This window comes from Triticum aestivum, chromosome 2D (assembly GCF_018294505.1).
Source record: "Triticum aestivum cultivar Chinese Spring chromosome 2D, IWGSC CS RefSeq v2.1, whole genome shotgun sequence".
Taxonomy (NCBI): domain Eukaryota; kingdom Viridiplantae; phylum Streptophyta; class Magnoliopsida; order Poales; family Poaceae; genus Triticum; species Triticum aestivum.
This window is the reverse complement of record NC_057799.1, coordinates 116,881,452-116,899,120: the sequence shown is the minus strand read 5'-3', so window position 1 is coordinate 116,899,120 and position 17,669 is coordinate 116,881,452. Positions and strand designations below refer to the sequence as shown.

Genomic DNA, 17,669 nt, shown 5'->3' with positions numbered 1-17,669 from the left:
GAATCATGAGCTTTTTTTATGTTTTTCTGTTGTTGAGATCAACTTATTTATTTATTTTTTAAAGTTTCTTTCGAGACAAATGTTTTTTTAAGTGAGCTTCTATATTTATATTTTTTTAGGGGTGCTTCTTTATTTATGTTTTTTTTAGCGACAACAGCTAGGCTTTATTGATCTGTAATAATGTGAGCTTCTTTATTTATGTTTTTTGTTTAGCGACAACAGCATAGGCCCATTTTACACTCTAGGCCGGTTTAATCTTGTCCAACTAACCCTCCCGCGCTGAAAATGGCCCAGATCAACCGAGCACCCGCAGGCTGGACCCTAACGGCCCACTCCACTTCTCCCCGACGTCCCCCACCTTTATAAGCTCATCACATCTTCCCCACGCACGCATCCTCGCCCCCAAACCCTAGCGCTCGCGCCGCCGCCGCCGCCGCCGCACCACCGCTCCCCAGCTCGCGCCCCGCGAGCTTGCGCCGCAACTTCACCATGAAGGTACGCACCTGCTCCTTACCCCCCGTCGTGCTCCGATGCGATCTGCGTTTCTGCGGGCGCCTGATTCGTGTGGTTCTTGCGTTGGTTTCAGTTGAACATCGCGAACCCCACCACGGGGTGCCAGAAGAAGGTGGAGATCGATGACGACATGAAGCTGTGAGTGTTTCTCAGCCCCACATTCGTTCTTTAGACCCGCGTCGTGTAGTCTAGTCACCACACTTCTCTTCGAAATTGCGTTGCCTTCAGTTTGGATCCTTGTGGTCGGCCTGTATTAGTTTGGTGGACTCGTTAAATCTGTTGTCTTGTGCATCTAACACTTGGCATGTTGACTGCGGAGAAGCTGCTCTGTTACATTGTTAGATTGGATTTGTCGGAACTATTATTTCTTTATTTGTAGGGAACTAGAATCATGTTAGCGTGTGATTAGAATGATGTTTAGAACTTTTGCTGTTCTAGAGAACTAGAATCATGATTAGAAGCTTTTGCTGTTGTAGAGAACTATAATGGAGGTTCTGTCAGCGGTAAGGTTGGTGTTCTTGTAACAGTTTCGATAACCATACTATGTCACAACATTCACTATTTTGTTTGTATGTTGTTCAAACGTAGCACATTTAATGTACATGTATACTTGAGCACATACAAATGCATGGCTAGATTGTGTACTCTGAGCTAGCATTAGTGGCATCTAAACTACACCCATCGCACAAATTCATGTAATTGCTACTTGTCTGTGGTGCAGCTAGTTATGTCTGATGATTTCTCTCTAGCATAGTATCAATTAACAATGAATAGTTTCAACTATCTTGTGATGCCATGAACAATGTTGAGTTTAGGCTTTAAGTAGTCAACGATTGATATAGTAGTAGGAATTTAGTCTGCCGTTTGACAAAATATTACAGCTGGAGTTTACCCTCTGTTTTTTTGATATGGATATCTAATAGTTTCATATAACTACAGGCGGAACCTTTATGACAAGAGGATCTCTCAGGAGGTAGTTGGTGATCTTCTGGGTGAGGTAATCTACTGGCAAGTGATTTCATCACACTTAACCTGCAGCTGATATTTTAGTAGTTTTGATTAAAGATATCTATCATTTTCTGTTTCTCAGGAATTTGAGGGCTATATTTTCAAGATCATGGGTGGCTGCGATAAGCAGGGCTTCCCAATGAAGCAAGGAGTGCTAACTCCTGGGCGTGTTCGCCTTCTGCTTCACAGGGGTATTACTTTATTTTCATTGTACTTCTTGCAGACATTTTCTCTCTATTAAATTATAACTCCTACCTGTATTTATTTTGCGTAGGCACATCTTGCTTCCGTGGACATGGCAGGCGTGTTGGTGAGCGCCGGAGGAAGTCTGTCCGTGGTTGCATTGTCAGCCAAGACCTATCTGTTATCAACTTGGTGATTGTCAAGAAGGGCAAGAATGATCTGCCAGGCCTGACCGACACTGAGAAGCCCAGGATGAGGGGACCCAAGAGGGCTTCCAAGATCAAGAAGCTCTTCAACCTTGGCAAGGATGATGATGTCCGCCAGTATGTCAACACATACCGCAGGTCCTTCACAAACAAGAAGGGTGAGCTTTCCTAGATTTGTTCGCTTACTGATGAATTATATTGTGTTATTTTACCCTCTTCCACTGTTCTCGAAGAAATTTTAAAGTCTTAATATCATAATGCTTGTCTTGAGCCTGCTAAAGAAAAACTTCCTCTACAATTCACATTGTGTCCTTAATTTACTTGTTTCTTACGCAGACAATATTGTTTGTTAATTGCAGGGAAGACCGTGAGCAAGGCTCCCAAGATCCAGCGTCTTGTGACACCCTTGACCCTCCAGAGGAAGCGCGCGAGAATCGCCGACAAGAAGAAGAGGATTGCCAAGAAGAAGTCTGAGGCTGCTGAGTACCAGAAGCTGCTTGCACAGAGGTTGAAGGAGCAAAGAGACCGCCGGAGCGAGAGCATGGCCAAGAGGAGGTCGAAGCTTTCTGCTGCTACCAAGGCTCCTGCTGCCTCTGCTTAAGATGTTTACAGTCTTTCATTAGTTGGACAAAACTACCCACTACTTCCAGCTTTCTTGAGTTCGTAGTTGATGATATTTTGCGTGAACATGGGTATTTATCGGCTGGAGTTTGTTACTGAAATTCTATGTTCGTTTCTACTCAAGTAGAGCTGTAAGCAACCAAGTATTATCATCCATTTGAAATGTCCAGTACTTTAATTTGCTCATTTATTCCCAAATTTATCTGTTATATATTGTTTAATTGCACCAATGGGATGGTATCTTCGCCCTCACGGTAGCACCCCACAGCCAACCTCTAATTCGAGACAGGTCGTTGCAGCAGGCGACTAACAGGGTTAAGCATTTTTGCATGGCTAAAATATTGGTTGTGCAAACATGTTTAATTCTCGGGCTTGATCAAGTCTCAGTAAAGTGACATACTTCATCCGTTCTAAAATAGATGACCTAACTTTGTATTAAAGTTAATACGAAGTTGAGTCATTTATTTTAAAACGGAGGGAGTATATAAGAAGGAAATAGGAGAAACTGAAAAAAAAAGTTTGTATGCTCCCTGCAAGATCAAAGGAATAAGGATCAAGGAAAGTGCTCATGTGAGCCCGAGCACACGTACGCCATCGGGATGTTCGACCGAACAGGTATACTCCCTGTATTGTTATTTTATCCAGGGCCCATGGTCCACATCTGAAAAGTGGCCGACGTTACCCCGTTATTGACGCCCAAACCGGCTCGGATGGAAGACGACGGTATGGGCCGTCATCTATCGGATTCTGGACCAACATCGTCCTCATTTTCATCCTTCTCTGCCGCGACGCAGGTGCAGCCACCGGCGGCAGGATCGTGGTCGCCGTATCCCTCTTCAGGCAGTGTCAGCGCCGGCAACTCCCGTGGCCTTCCACCATCACAGCGTTTCGCCCAGATCAGTATCATCAGCACCTAGCCCCCTGCAAAATACAGGCGTTAGTCTTCAGACATTCGTAAGATCATGCAGGTGTTCATTCCTGAATATCAACTAGATTATAGATGCTTGCATCCTCCGAGACAGCAGAAAGAGCATAAGACAAATTTATGGCACCTCAGATCCTTCTCCTTCACGGATGCCCTCCGAAGCTACATCGACCTGAAAATGTCATTCATACCAAACTGACGAACATCCCCAAAACATAGAAAAGAGCCACATACAACACGAATGCAAAGTACCTCCACCAAAAGCACATCTCGCTCGGAGTATGCATCCGATCGTGTAATTGCTGATCCGCCGTCCGAGAAGACAGAGGGAGCCATCTCCTCTCTTTGCCAAGAGCTGCACAACAGTATTGCTATATCTACATGAACCAATGACAAACGCAGGGGACAACTCATCTTAGTCTCACCTGGTAAATATGTATACAGTCTCCACAGTGCTCATGTAGTTCAAAATTTGAACGCATGGAACTACCATATGTACATGAGTATTACCATAGCTTCACTTGTCTGAAGCCTGTCAGTTACTGAAAGCTTCATTAACTTGCTGGAGCATTCAGCAAGCAGAAACTAAGCAGGTGGTCATCTATTTGATCTACAAAGATCAATCAACACATATAACCCTTTCTGAATATAAAACACAGTATATGATCTGTTCCACGTCTATGATAACAACTTTCTGAATATACAACAGTATATGATCGGTTCCACTCTGAATGATAACAATTGCACACAAAAAATTAAGACCACCACTGTTTTATTCAGGAAACTGCCTGTAAAAAATATGGAACTAATGTAATGTCACAACACATCTCCGATTCGAAACATGCAGAAACAATTTTGTCTGGACAGTTTACAGGCATAGTCAAAGTAATAGTACAACATAACTGAAGATTTTCCAAACACGCAACATTCAAACTACACGAGCACATTTCAACACTATTTTTTCAAATCAGCCTCCATTCATTCTTAGCTCCGGTCTTTTGTTCTAGTTGTTTCGACCGTGACCTTCTACCCCACAATTCTTGCGGTGTGCAGGTTTCCGAGCTTGGTTTGGAACATCTCCACAATCTGTGCATGTCGTCTGCTTGTGCTCTGCCGCCAATAAATGATTCAAAATCTTATTTTCTTGATGAAACCTTTGTATGGCACCTTTTATCTGCTATGTACCAACCGTTGTCCATGGAATTGAAACGCTGCAGCCTTATCAGAGCAGGGCACTCACAACGACAAGACTTAGTGTTCTCCACGAACGCCTTCCCCTGATGCCCATTTGTACACAATGAGAAATAAGTTTAGTAATGAACAATTCAGTAGCTAGCAGTGTTCAGCAATACCAAAAGCATTTTTTACATACAGCACGGCCACAGACTATTTCTTGCATGCATTTCGTCCTCTCCACGTTCAGCCTGCTTTTGTCGTACCTAATGCCAAATCCTTTCTCCCAAGAGTATATGTTGTTAAGATCATAGGCTTCATCCGAAGTATCAAAACTTGTCCCCAATTTTGGCACAATTACATTATATCCAAGATTTTTAGCAGAACCACGGATTGCTTTCTCCAATGCAAAAATACCAGACACTGTGTCCTGCCTGCCGCGGCAGCATAAATCCTAACTCTGCGAGCAAATAACACTATTTTTTGATAAAATTGCAAATGCACGACAGTTTCATGAGTATCCCAGAAACCGGCCAGAACACTTTCACTAAGTCTCCCCATTTTCTCCAATGCAAAAATCATCCTATTAGGGCATGGCGCCCTGCCTGGCTCGGCAACCCCAATTCTGACTCTGGGTGTAAATCACGGTGTTCAGACAGAAATGGATAACGAACAAATGCAAATTACTCTCCTCATCCAAATGTAAATCACAGTGTTCAAACATAAATAGTCGATGCAAACATAAAGCCAGACAAAAACTAGATTGCCGAGCTATCACATACAACAAAGACTCTAAATTACTCCCTGATTAAAAATTCAGCCTGGCTCAAGCAGCACGCAGGCACAAACACCATACAGGAAATCAATTATTTGCTCACAGCGCACCAGCCATAGTGCAAATGTAACCATTAAGTGTTTCAACTCTTGGTCATTCAAACACACACCACGAACTATGTCACACAGAATCTAAATCGTCACAAAGCCATACCTTTGCATTCACCCAGGAGCTTTGAGGTCGATCTGCTCTACAGATTGCTTGAGCGGAATCTTCAATCCCTGTCCCCGCCGCCATTTGTGCGGCACAGATCTGGCCGTCCGCACTTGCTGCCGTCATTGGCAGCAGCCCAAGCGGCTCCATGGGGAGGTCTGCCGTCTGCACACCACAAATCGCGAAATACAGTCTAGATCTTCAGAAATCGCCACCACAAATTATAAGTCAATACATACGCAACGACTCAGATCCGTACCTCTTAATGGGCTGCATCAAAGAACTCCATCTTCGCGGGTTGCCGCAGGCATCTTCTCGCACGCCATAGGTCGCCGAGATCGCCGACAAAGGAAGGATCCAATCTCATGAGGTAGAAGACAACTGCTCCCAGCGACCCCTTTGCATTTACTCGGCTACTGTTGGTTCTCGCAGTTACTAGGAAAGCAGAAAACCTGAGGCACGGATCAGGACGACATTGACGTCTCGAGCCACGGCTCTGTTCCCACTCTTCGACGGCGTTTCATCATCTGCGCGAGACATGGCCCACTGCTCAGGTCTGCATGTGTACGTATATCTCATTTTCCCTATTTTTGGCAGAACCCGAGCCTGTCGCGCGCATTAAATGCGGTGAATCGCGAGGCTATACCCAACCGCTCAGATAACGAGCGCCTGTGTGCTCGAGTTCACAAACGAGGAAAACTTTTCTCTCTTTCTCTTCCTCTCATCTGCCTAGCAATATATCAGAGGATCAGGGCATGTTTTTTATTTAAACAGTTTTGCTAAAGCACATCTAGACGTACTCTAAGTATTGCACATCTACCTATATCATTGATTGATTTTAAGCTAGGATTCGTGCAAGCATTTTTTTCTTTTTTCTTTCTATTTTGATTGAGACACTTAGGACACTTGCGGTTTTTACTCCTCTAACCGAGACCTAAGTGGTTATCAATTTCAGTGTCGGAAAAATTTCAGCACCAATCGAAATCATTGAAATTCACTTTCATTCTGGTCAAAAGGCCGAAATATTCACTTGAATTCAATTCAGATTTTTTTTTGAAAATCATTTGGATTCATGTGTACTATTGAAATTGTCGAAATATTTTGGCCGAAACGTAATATTTCAGCGTCTGCTGAAATTAATGAAATTCAATGAACTTCATCGAAATCTCACTGAAAGTGAAAACCACTAACCGATCCCCAATACACGTTAGTGGAGTAAAAAAGATTACTCGGCCGCCGTAAATCTCCCTATTTTTACTCCACGCTCGGTGACCGAGTAAAACTTCTCTCCCTTTCTCTTCCTCTCCTCTGCCTCCTTTTCTCCCCCTTGCCTCACTGGTGCGTCCCCCACCCTTCGCCGCCCACCCCTCTCCTCCCAATAGTCAGACACGGTGGCCGGAGGTCCCCGCCGCCGATCCATGCTCGAGGGTCACCGTCCGCCGGCACATTCTCGAGCCGCCGACGCTCGCCCGCCCCCACCCGATTCATCGACTTCCCGGAGCTCCCTCCGCCGCGGTCGTCGACGAGGACCTACCTTGACGTCTGGCAGCACTCTTGGGGGACGTGGATGGCGGAGATCACCGACTGGGAGACCCACAAGAGGATGTAGGTCGGGTCGTTCCACACGGCCGAGCTCGCGGCCATGGAGTACGACCGGTGGCAAGTCCGGTATCACGGCGCCGCCGCCCGGCTAAACTTCCCATCGGGATGGCGCCAGTCCACCTCGTCCCGCCGGAGCCGGGGGTGGTGAGCGCGGCGATGGCACGGGAGGACCGAGAGGCGAGGGAGCGCCTTGAGGCGGAGGCCGCTGACGAGGCATACATGTCGGACCTCCGCCGGCAGCACCCGGAGCTCGTGGAGGCGGAGCGGACGATATTCGCAGTCAATGACGGGGAAGTCATCGTCATCTTCGACGACGAGGAGGAGGAGATCGACGTCGAGGAGTGGCGAAGCGTCTTCCCCGACGACGACGACGGCACCGACCCCGACCCAGCTCTCACCGAGGGTGGCTTGACGAGGAAGGATTGGCTCGACATTCACTTCAACCGTTGAATTTAAGTAGTTTTTAGTGTAGTTTAAATTTATGTTTAATGTTTTGTTGTGAAGACTATCTATGTTGAACTTATGTAATGCATGCAAATTTTTTGTTGAAATTAGATTCAATTTATGCAAATTCACGTTTACTCCGCTAAATTTAGAGGATCGGCTAGAACCGATCAAAATTTAGTGGAGTATAAATACTCCACTAAGGTTTAATTAGGCCGGATACTCCGCTATTTTCTAGGGATCGGTTAGAAATGCCGCGGTAACTAGGGCACATCTAGATGTGGGAGAAAGACCCTTATTTAGATAGAAGTAATAAGTTATCCTTCAGTGTTTGTAGTCGTTGCTAGGTGGTTTACGGATTTGGATGTAATTTTTTATTATTTCTGGTGTTCATTGTACTGTCTTGATTGAAGATGAATAGATTGGAATTTTTTTCGCAAAAATAATTAAAAAAATAAGCTACTTACTCCCTCCTTCCATCTATATCATTGGAAGCTCTTTTCACATATAAATTTGACGGTATGATTTGTGTAAGTTGCATGTCATATATTATTGCTCTAACATTTGGTTAAAGTTGATCTCGAAAAATGCATTAGGCCCTGTATAGATGGAAGGAGGGAGTATCTCATTGCCTTGATTTTGTACTGGGGTACTGCGCAATAGGAAATGAGTCTGTTTAGGACAGATCTAAATGTGATATAATTATGTCACATTTAACCTGATGTCCACTATGTTTGTGGTCTAATTATTATTTTTGTCCCAGTTTTTTCTTTTTCGTTCCTTGTTGTTGCGTATTTGTGGGAGGTTAGATGTGACATCTTTAAAAAATATCTAGATGTGAATTAGACAAACTGATAGGAGATGTCCTATTGGCCCGAACAGTTTGTCCCGAACAGTTTGTCTAATTCACATCTAGATGTTTTTTTTAAGGATGTCACATCTAAACTCCCACAAATAACGCAGCAACAAGGAAAAAAACGTTGGGACAAATAAAAAACCACAAATATAATGGACGTGGATGTGCCCTAGCCCGAAGTGAGTCATCATATGAAAGAGAACGAAACCGACTCCAAATCACATCGGACGCCGTGCGCTCTGCATTATATACTGGACAAGCACAGCAAAATCGCCACGAACGAACTGTACGTACGTCTTCTGCGGAGATGATGCCCTGGCCGACCAACAAGTCGCGGCAGTCCGGCTCTGGCCTGGCGGAGCTCGCCGCCGGCCTCACCAAGCGCCTTGCCGACGAAAATCGCAGCACCAACCTCGTCTTCTCGCCGCTGTCCATCTACGCCGCCGTCGCGCTCCTGGCGCCCGGCGCCCGTGGGGGCACCCTGGACGAGGTCCTCCGCCTCCTCGGCGCGCCCTCCCGGGACGAGCTCGAGGGATCCATCTCGCGCCTGGCGGACGACGCGCTCCAAGACCTGTCTGGATCCGGCGGGCCGAGCGTCGCGTTCGCGAGCGGCGTGTGGGTCGACAAGCGGCGGCCGCTGAAGCCGGCCTACCGCGAGGCCGTCGCCGGCGCGTACAGAGCGCAGGCGCGCGCACTGGATCTCCGGGAGGACCCCGCGGGAGCGGCACGGCACGTCAACGCCTGGGTCGCCGAGGCCACGAAGAACCTCATCAACGACGTCGTCTCCCCGAGAACCTTTGGCCGGAAGACCGACGTCGTGCTCGCGAGCGCCATGTACTTCAAAGGCGAGTGGGCGCTCCCGTTCGACGAGAGGGACACCAAGGACCGGCCGTTCCACCGGCGCGACGGAACCACCGTCGACGTGCCCTTCATGCGCAACTCCGCCCGCCACCTCGTCGCCGTGCACGACGGGTTCAAGGTGCTCGCGCTGCCGTACAAGATGCCGCAGCGAGGGTATCAATCGTGCGAGTCGGCGGCAAGCTTCAAGCCACCCACACGATACTCTATGTGCATCTTCCTGCCGGACGCGTACGATGGCCTGCGGAGCCTCGTCGACGAGATAACCTCCCGTCCGGGCTTCGTGCACGACCACCTGCCGGCGATCTCCGTCAAGGTCGGCGACTTCGGGGTTCCCAAGTTCAAGCTTGATTACTCGAGCAGCTTCGTCGGAATCCTGAAGCAGCTAGGGCTCGTTCTGCCGTTCGGCATGGGTTCTGACCCGTCGGACATGGTGGAGCACGACGGCACCGGGTTGCCTTTGGTCGTTCGAGACGTCATCCATAAGGCTGTCATCGAGGTCAGCGAGGAAGGGACGGAAGCTGCGGCTGTCACCATGATGAGTGCAGAGTTTGGACGTGCTCCCATGATGATGCCGGAGCCGAGGGTGGATTTCGTCGCCGACCATCCTTTCGCGTATTTCATAGTCGAGGAGGCATCCGGCGCGATCATGTTTGCAGGGCATGTCGTCGACCCTAGCAATGGCGACAGCCCGGCGCGGCTTGTGCAACGGAAACAACGGGGCGCACTTAACGAGCAGAGGCTACCTGATAGAGGATTCGAGTTGCCGATGACCAGAAACTTGCCGGTGCAGTTCGACGTAGTAGCGCCGACGGGGAATTCTGGCTCTAGCGGCCTGGCAGCGCTCGCCGCCGGGCTCGCGAGGCGCCTCGCCGAGGGGAGCACGAACGACAACCTAATCTTCTCGCCGATGTCCATCTACACAGCTCTGTCGCTCCTGGCCGCCGGCGCCAGGGACGCCACACTGGACGAGATCCTACGCGTCCTCGGCGCGCGGTCGCGCGGCGAGCTCGAGAACGTCGTGTCTCGCATGGCGGCGGGCGCGCTCCAGGACAGGTCGGCCTCAGGCGGCCCCCTTATGGCGTTCGCGTGCGGCGTGTGGAGCGACCTGACGCGGCCGCTGAAGCCGGCCTTCCGCTTAGCCGTCGCGGGCACGTACAAGGCCGAGGCGAGCACTGTCAACTTCCGCGGCGCGCCGGAGGAAGCGCGCCACCAGATCAACGCGTGGGCGGCTCAGGTGACGAGGAACCTCATCGACTCCGTCCTCCCCCCGGGATCGATAGATCCGGCGGCAACGCCATGTACTTCGAGGGCAAGTGGGAGGACCAGCCATTCGACAGGGGGCACACCGCGCACAAACCCTTCCGCCGGCTCGACCGCAGCCAAGTTAGCGTGCCGTTCATGCAGAGCTGGAAGCCGCAATTCGTTGCCGTGCACGACGGGTTCAAGGTGCTCAAACTCCGGTACAAGATGGCGGCGCCAGATCACGAGGGCACCACACGGGAACATGCACCTCCTCCTCCTTTGGGCCATGGTGACCATGGCGTCCACGGCCATGGTGCTCCCTACGCCCATCGCCATGTGAGTGCTGCATACAACGATGGGGGTCCGTCTCCAAACTATCTTCCCACCGGACCCCCACCATACTTCCGTCACCGTCGTCACGATCCCCCTCCCTGGGCCGGCAGCCCCATCTCATACGCCCATCCTAGGCCATATCCATATGGTGCACTTGGTCGGTTTGGCTACCCTCCTAATCCATCATATGCCCTCCAGGTTCCATTTGGTCGTGTTGGTCCGATTGGCCACCCTCGTAACCCATATTTCCCCCGCCATAATGCATTTCGCAACAGCTACGCGCCTGATCCGTGGGCAGGCAATGCCTACCCATCCCAGGGTGCTGCTCCGTGGGCGCACTCCGGCTCCGATCGTACCGGGTACACGCAGTTCTCCATGTGCATCTTCCTTCCGGACGCCCATGACGGCCTGTGGGGGCTGCTGGACACGATGGCGTCCCGGCCTCCTGGGTTCCTGCACGACCACCTGCCGGAGCAGAGAATCGCCCTCCGCGAGTTTCGGATGCCAAAGTTCAAGCTGTCCTTCCACAGCAGCGTTGCCGCCGTCCTCAAGAAGCTTGGGCTTGAGCTCCCGTTCTGCCAGCAGGGCAACCTGTCGGACATGGTGGAGGACGATGGCTCTGGCTTGCCAATAGTGGTGGATGATGTCATCCACAAGGCCGTCGTCGAGGTAAACGAGGAAGGGACTGAAGCCGCCGCCGCCACCATGGTCGTCCAGGGTCTTGGATGCGCAATGCCATCACCTCCAACACCTCCACAGGTGGATTTCATCGCCGACCATCCGTTTGCCTACTACATAGTGGAGGAGGCGACCGGAGCAGTTGTCTTTGCGGGGCACGTCCTCGGCCCCTCCAAGGAGTAATAAGTAGACTGTTGAGGTCGGCCAACACTTTTTTTCTTTCTATTTTGATTCCTGCACCTACTTGTACAATGATGAATTTATATGGACAGCTATTTTTCACCTCATGAAAAATCTGCTTTGTGGCTCAGTTTGATTATACTAGATGCATCCGTATGGCGCAAGAAGCCAATTAAACTTATATCTCAGGTGTCTTGCTGTATGCAAATGAGTGTTTTTTTTATAATTGTGCAAGATGAGAAAGAATCAGCAGGCAAATTCATGTACATCTGTGCTGAAACTAACAAACCGGTCTGCTAAGGCAGTTCACACCGTCAAAAAGATTCAGCATCGCTAGGTATCTTAATTTTCTGTTCTTTTATCTCGTTTTTCTGAACCACTGAATCTGCGAGCCTTGTATTGGTATTTTCTGCTTGCTGCAGCCACGCGTAGCTGTAATCGACAAGCACCTTAGCTTATCATAATCGACAGGCACCCTCTTTAAGAAGTTCCAACCTTAGCTTATCTCAAGATGAGTGGGTAAAATTTATTATGTCGGTAACTAGGATAACATTTTTTATCTGAATGCATGCCTAGTTTGAAAATATTAAGCATTGGCAATTTGGCGCACATGCAAATCTGTTGTTCAGAGAAAAAACATTTTGCCTCAAAGAATAACTTTGTATGATATATTGTGGTTAGACCAAAGAAATCATCTCCAAGTCTAACAGCCTTCTACTACTTTCAGTCAAAAGAGCACAAGAAGATCATGTACCATGGTTCTCACCTTCTGTAGTTTTGGAAATTTTAGCATTGCTAAAATAAGTCAAAAGAATCAAACTCTAAATAATCCGTATTTTCATGTGTGGAGTTTGTGATTGCACCAAAGAAATTATCTCCAAGGAAGAACACCAGGGGCAGCACAGATAACACCAACAAAAGAGGGAACAAATCAGCCATAGCACAATTGTGTTGTCATAGACCTACAAAATGAACACATGAGTAATAAGGTCCAAGAACTGAATTCTAAATAACTCCATAGCTGCCCCAAAACTTTGATGCAAAATATTTGAACCCAAGCATAATGCAAGCGGCAAAACTATGATGGAGTTTCGGGTGTCAGATGTGCCCTGCCTTCTATCACGACGGTCTATTTTCATGTTTGGAGTTTAATGCCCTAGCAACCCGATGGGGAGCCGGCGAGACGTGTAGGTTTTCAGACGGGCCTGGTGGTGAGTGGGATACGGTCAACCACCATAAATGATAAAAATGGCTATTGTGGTAAAACCTACAAATTCACTACAAAAATATGACAGCAAAGCTCAATAAATGTGTGCATAAACTCATAACGCGTGCCTGAGATAGGAGACACATGTGTGACCTGCAGGTATGTACAACAGGGCTCACTAAATATGAAACTTACAAATTTATTGTTATTTTTAATAGTTTTGTTATAAAGATTGGGATAGAAAGACATTTTCCAAGGACACCCTTTTGGGCAGTGCTATAATCAAAGCTTGTCTTACAAAGTTAAATTCATACCCCTCTTAAGCAGTTCCAACCAGAGCCTGTCTCAGGGGCTACTAACAGTGCTATGGCCAAGGGTGCTTTAACATATCGAAAGCCGGACTGAATAAGCCGACACGAATCAGGCCCCCTTAGGTCGGTTCTTGCCTTGGGTGGTAGTGCCGGCCCATGGACCTAACCAGAGAAGGACCCAGAGGATTTGGGGCACACGACGAGGAAACCGGCGCTCCTCCAACCGACTAGAATTATGTAACCCTAGATCCTGGTAGCCATATATGTTGGGGTCAGAATACTTGATTAGATACAGAACCTTAAAGCTATTGCTCAATCCCTCGATCTTTGTAAGCCCCTGTACATAAGCAATATACACGAGCAAGAAATAGGGTTTTACCTCCTCTATGAGGACATAAACATGGGTAATCCTTGTCTATTTCCCATTTGATATATTCGTCTAGCTAGTATACCCTATTGAGGGATCTACCGGAAATAACTCACATACTCCCTCAGTATGGCATGCGTCTTACGTTTTGATACAGAAAATTGTTCTCAAATTTCAAATTTCAAAAAATGATCGCTGATTCAAAAAACATTCATGAATTCAAAACTGTTCATGTGTTTCAAAAAATGATTTATTAAAAAACAAAAAAAAATTGTGAATTTCAAAAGGTGCTCCCAAAATTCAAAAAATGTTCACAATTCAGAAAATGTTCGTGAATTTATAAAAGATCTTCATGATTTCAAAAAATGTTAATGAATTTGTAAAAAAATGTTTAAGAATTGGAGAAATGTTTACAATTTCAAAAAATGTTTGACATGTTTGAGAGGACAGATTTACATCACCAAATAGATGAAACAATGAGATATAAATAAATTAATAAAGGTAACTCATATTATTTTTATTTTCTCGAATCACAAAGGCTCAAACAGATCAAACACTCAAAAATAAAACAAAGAAACAAAACATAGTGCAACACCACGAGTAAGCTACCCCCCTGCTGTCCTCGACAAGTACCAACACCTCATAAGCACACAGCTTGTGCAAAGAGCACCCCACCATACAAACTCAATGGAATGCGCATTTGGTTACCGCTTGCAAATGCCAACTATCTAACCCCTCCTCCCTGGTGCTTCCTGCTTAGAAAGCCAATGGGGGCAGTGGCAGGTTGTTGGTGAGTCCTGACTTCATCCGCCTCTTCCTGAGTCTCTCGGCGATGATGAAAGCGAGCTCCAGAGACTGCGACGCGTTCAGCCTTGGGTCGCAGTGGGTGTGGTAGCGGTCACCCAGGTCATCGAAGGTCACAGTCCGCGATCCACCAATGCACTCAGTGACATTCTGTCCAGTCATTTCAAGGTGGATACCTCCTGGGTGGCTGCCTTCTTGGTCGTGCACGTCGAAGAATGCACGCACCTCATTCTGTTGATCAACACAAAGTTAATGTTAGAGCAGTCAATATATGCCAAAAGAAACTTGTAAATTACTGGAAATGTTGTTTAATAAATAGAAACTCTTTGTTGCAACCAATCTATCTAGAATCAAGCTTTAGGCTCTTCACTATAGTAAAATATTTTGTAGGGATTTATGCAGCAAAAAGAGCAACAAGCAAAATGTCAGATGGAACAGCAAGAGCAACCATCTTTCATTGCCCACTTCCATAGGCAGTTCAATCAACAATTTTTTTACTTCAATTGTTCATATGAACTTTGAATCATCAGAAAACATTTGATTGTGAAAGAAATGGTCACACCCTATTTTGCCATGTCATGAGTTTCACTTTCATCGACAATGTTTAGGAATGCAGTAGAATCCGGAGTAGAAAGATACTCACCATAATAGAGTCAAATGGACGAGTCTTCAGACCACATGGGGCCTTGATGGTGTTTCCGTGCATGGGGTCGGTAATCCATGTGACAATCTGTCCAGAATTGCGGACAGCACGGATGAGATGAGGCAACTTCACCCTCATGTTCTCAGCCCCCATTCTTGTAATTATGGTGATCCTTCCCGGCTTGTTTGAAGGGTTCAAAATGTCAATCAGCTTCACCAGTTCAGCAGGGTTCATCTTGTCACTCACCTAAATTCCACAAGTTCATGTTATTTTAAATTTCATCATCCAAAACACACTGAAAAAGAATTTAGATTTCCTTTGACCAAATCTTAAAATGAATTCAGTACCGACCTTAATGCCAAGAGGGTTGGCAATACCACGGAGGAATTCAACATGAGCCCCATCGAGTTGACGAGTGCGCTCACCAACCCACACCATATGGGCCGAGCAGTCGTAGAAAAGGCCACTTGTGGAGTCCTCACGGGTAAGAGCCTGCTCATATGGCAAGAGGAGACACTCGTGGGATGTCCAGAAGTCAGTAGTCGTCATTATCGGATGGTCCATTCCCAGCCCAGCTGCAGTCATGAAGCCAAGAGCCTCATCCACCCTATGTGCCAACTCACGGTACCTATAGACCATTCCACAGAAGAACTTAGACCATTAGATAACATATCAATCCAGCAATTAGAGAAATATATTCTGCAAACTATACGGTAGGATAAGCAGCGACAAATACACTCATAGCATTTCTGCGGTCTATCTGCAATCTGATCTTAAAAATCCTACGAGCACATGTCATTTATTATGCCTTATTTTGATGATGACCCGGTAAGAAACTTTGTTAGAGCACCATCTTTTCCAGAGAAATAAAAAGGACTTCATGAATATACATTATTCGAGTTACCTAGACACACCTGAAGAAAACATTGACTATATTAACACGACACGGCTTAGTAAAAATAACAATTCCAAGAAAGGTTACTGGTGTTTAATTGGACGCACGCCAATTGCATGGGCGATTGGCATATTCTGAGTATATACTGCAGCACAGCGACACCTAGGAAGATTCATACAACTAAAACTGAGCAAATCCCCGATGAATCATTCAGAAAGTTAGGTGCAGAGAAAGACAGCTTGAAAGAAAAGGACATCTAAAGCGAAAGTTTCCACATACTCTAATATGGCCACTCGTCCACTCCTACCAACTACTGATTGATGAACCCCGAACTACCATGTGATTTGTTTAAACATTGGCAGGCAGTGAAGAACCACACAAAAAGCTGTTCTACTTAATTTTGAGGCTACAACTGAAAATATCTGCATATTCCAAGAACAGGACTAAGTGTCATACTCTCAAGAATATGTCCAGCAATCTTTACTGACATGACAAGATTTTTACTAGAATAGGTTAATACTTGTACCAGCAACCTATCAGTTGCCTTATCGTGATAAGGAGATATGTGGAAGAAATTCAACACCGATATTTTAACAGGACAGCGAGTGCCCAAGCTGCACCAAAAGTTCTTCTAAAAATTTGAATGACAAAAGGCATAATTTTTCTCACCTGTCTCCCTGCTCGTTGTGATCCATGAAATCCAGGTTCCACTGGATGACGCGCTGCATAGCTGCGTAGCCTCCGGTCGCGAACGCGCGGAGCAAGTTCAGCGTCGCCACCGACTGGGCGTAGGCCCTGATCATCCTGTCGGGGTCAGGCGTGCGGCTCTTGAGGTCGAAGGCGTCGCCGTTGACGTTATCGCCCCTGTAACTCGGCAGCTTGACGCCGTCCTTCTCTTCGAAGTTGTCAGACCTGGGCTTGGCGAACTGGCCAGCCATCCGTCCCACCTACCATGCGCAAGGAACAGAGGAGCAGATCGGATCAGATCTCACAAATCAAACGACCGATGGGCGTACCAGGTTCAATTCAATTCGGTTTGTGTATAATCATCGGTGTGTACCTTGACGACGGGGACCTGGCCGCCGAACATGAGGACGGCGCCCATCTGGAGCAGCACACGGAAGGTGTCACGGATGTTGTTGGCGTTGAACTCCTTGAAGCTCTCGGCGCAGTCGCCGCCCTGGAGGACGAAGGCGCGGCCCATGGCGGCCTCGGCGAGGCGGTCCTCGAGGTGGCGCGCCTCGCCGGCGAACACGATGGGCGGGAAGGTCTCGATCGTCTTGAGCACCGCGTCGAGCTCCTCCTTGTTGGGGTACTCGGGCAGCTGCAGCGCCTTCTTCTTCCTCCAGCTGTCGACGGACCAGCTCGCGGGCCGGGTCACGGCCGCGGCCTCCGGCGCCACGGTCGGGGACGAGGTCTTGGCCGCCGCGGCCGCCGGGACGGACGCGCCGCCGCTCCGGGCGGGGTCGGCGGCGTGCACCGCGGAGATGGTGCGGCGCTTGAGGGGGAGGAACCCCGCGCGGCGGGGCTGGGCCGCGCCGCCGGTCAGCGCGGCGGCCGCGGCGGCGGTGTTGGTGGCGAGCGCCATTGCTGCGGCGGGTGGGGAGGGGAGGGGAGGGGCTGGGCGGC

General features: G+C 48.0%; 2 protein-coding genes and 1 pseudogene across 2 annotated transcripts; 2 read left to right on the top strand and 1 right to left on the bottom strand.

Moving 5' to 3' along the window:
- The first annotated feature begins 324 nt into the window (after positions 1-324).
- On the top strand, positions 325-2,717 carry LOC123052042 (40S ribosomal protein S6-2). Its single transcript, XM_044475096.1, has 6 exons — positions 325-495; positions 587-651; positions 1,453-1,510; positions 1,604-1,712; positions 1,796-2,068; positions 2,270-2,717. The coding sequence occupies exons 1-6, from the start codon at positions 490-492 to the stop codon at positions 2,509-2,511; spliced, it is 753 nt and encodes a 250-aa protein (XP_044331031.1). The 5' UTR covers positions 325-489; the 3' UTR covers positions 2,512-2,717.
- A 6,098-nt stretch (positions 2,718-8,815) lies between these two features.
- Positions 8,816-11,871, top strand: LOC123052037 (uncharacterized; annotated as a pseudogene).
- A 2,311-nt stretch (positions 11,872-14,182) lies between these two features.
- LOC123052040 (phospho-2-dehydro-3-deoxyheptonate aldolase 2, chloroplastic) lies at positions 14,183-17,640 on the bottom strand (the record flags this gene model as incomplete). Its single annotated transcript, XM_044475094.1, is given in 5 exon segments — positions 14,183-14,733; positions 15,146-15,391; positions 15,497-15,773; positions 16,710-16,987; positions 17,101-17,640. Coding segments are annotated over 5 exon segments (1,608 nt in total). The 3' UTR covers positions 14,183-14,454.
- Between the last annotated feature and the right edge of the window lie 29 nt (positions 17,641-17,669).

Coding starts and splice junctions, on each gene's coding strand:
- LOC123052042 (XM_044475096.1), top strand. Junction 652..1,452: donor ATCGATGACGACATGAAGCT/GTGAGTGTTTCT, acceptor ATATAACTACAG/GCGGAACCTTTATGACAAGA. Junction 1,511..1,603: donor TTGGTGATCTTCTGGGTGAG/GTAATCTACTGG, acceptor TCTGTTTCTCAG/GAATTTGAGGGCTATATTTT.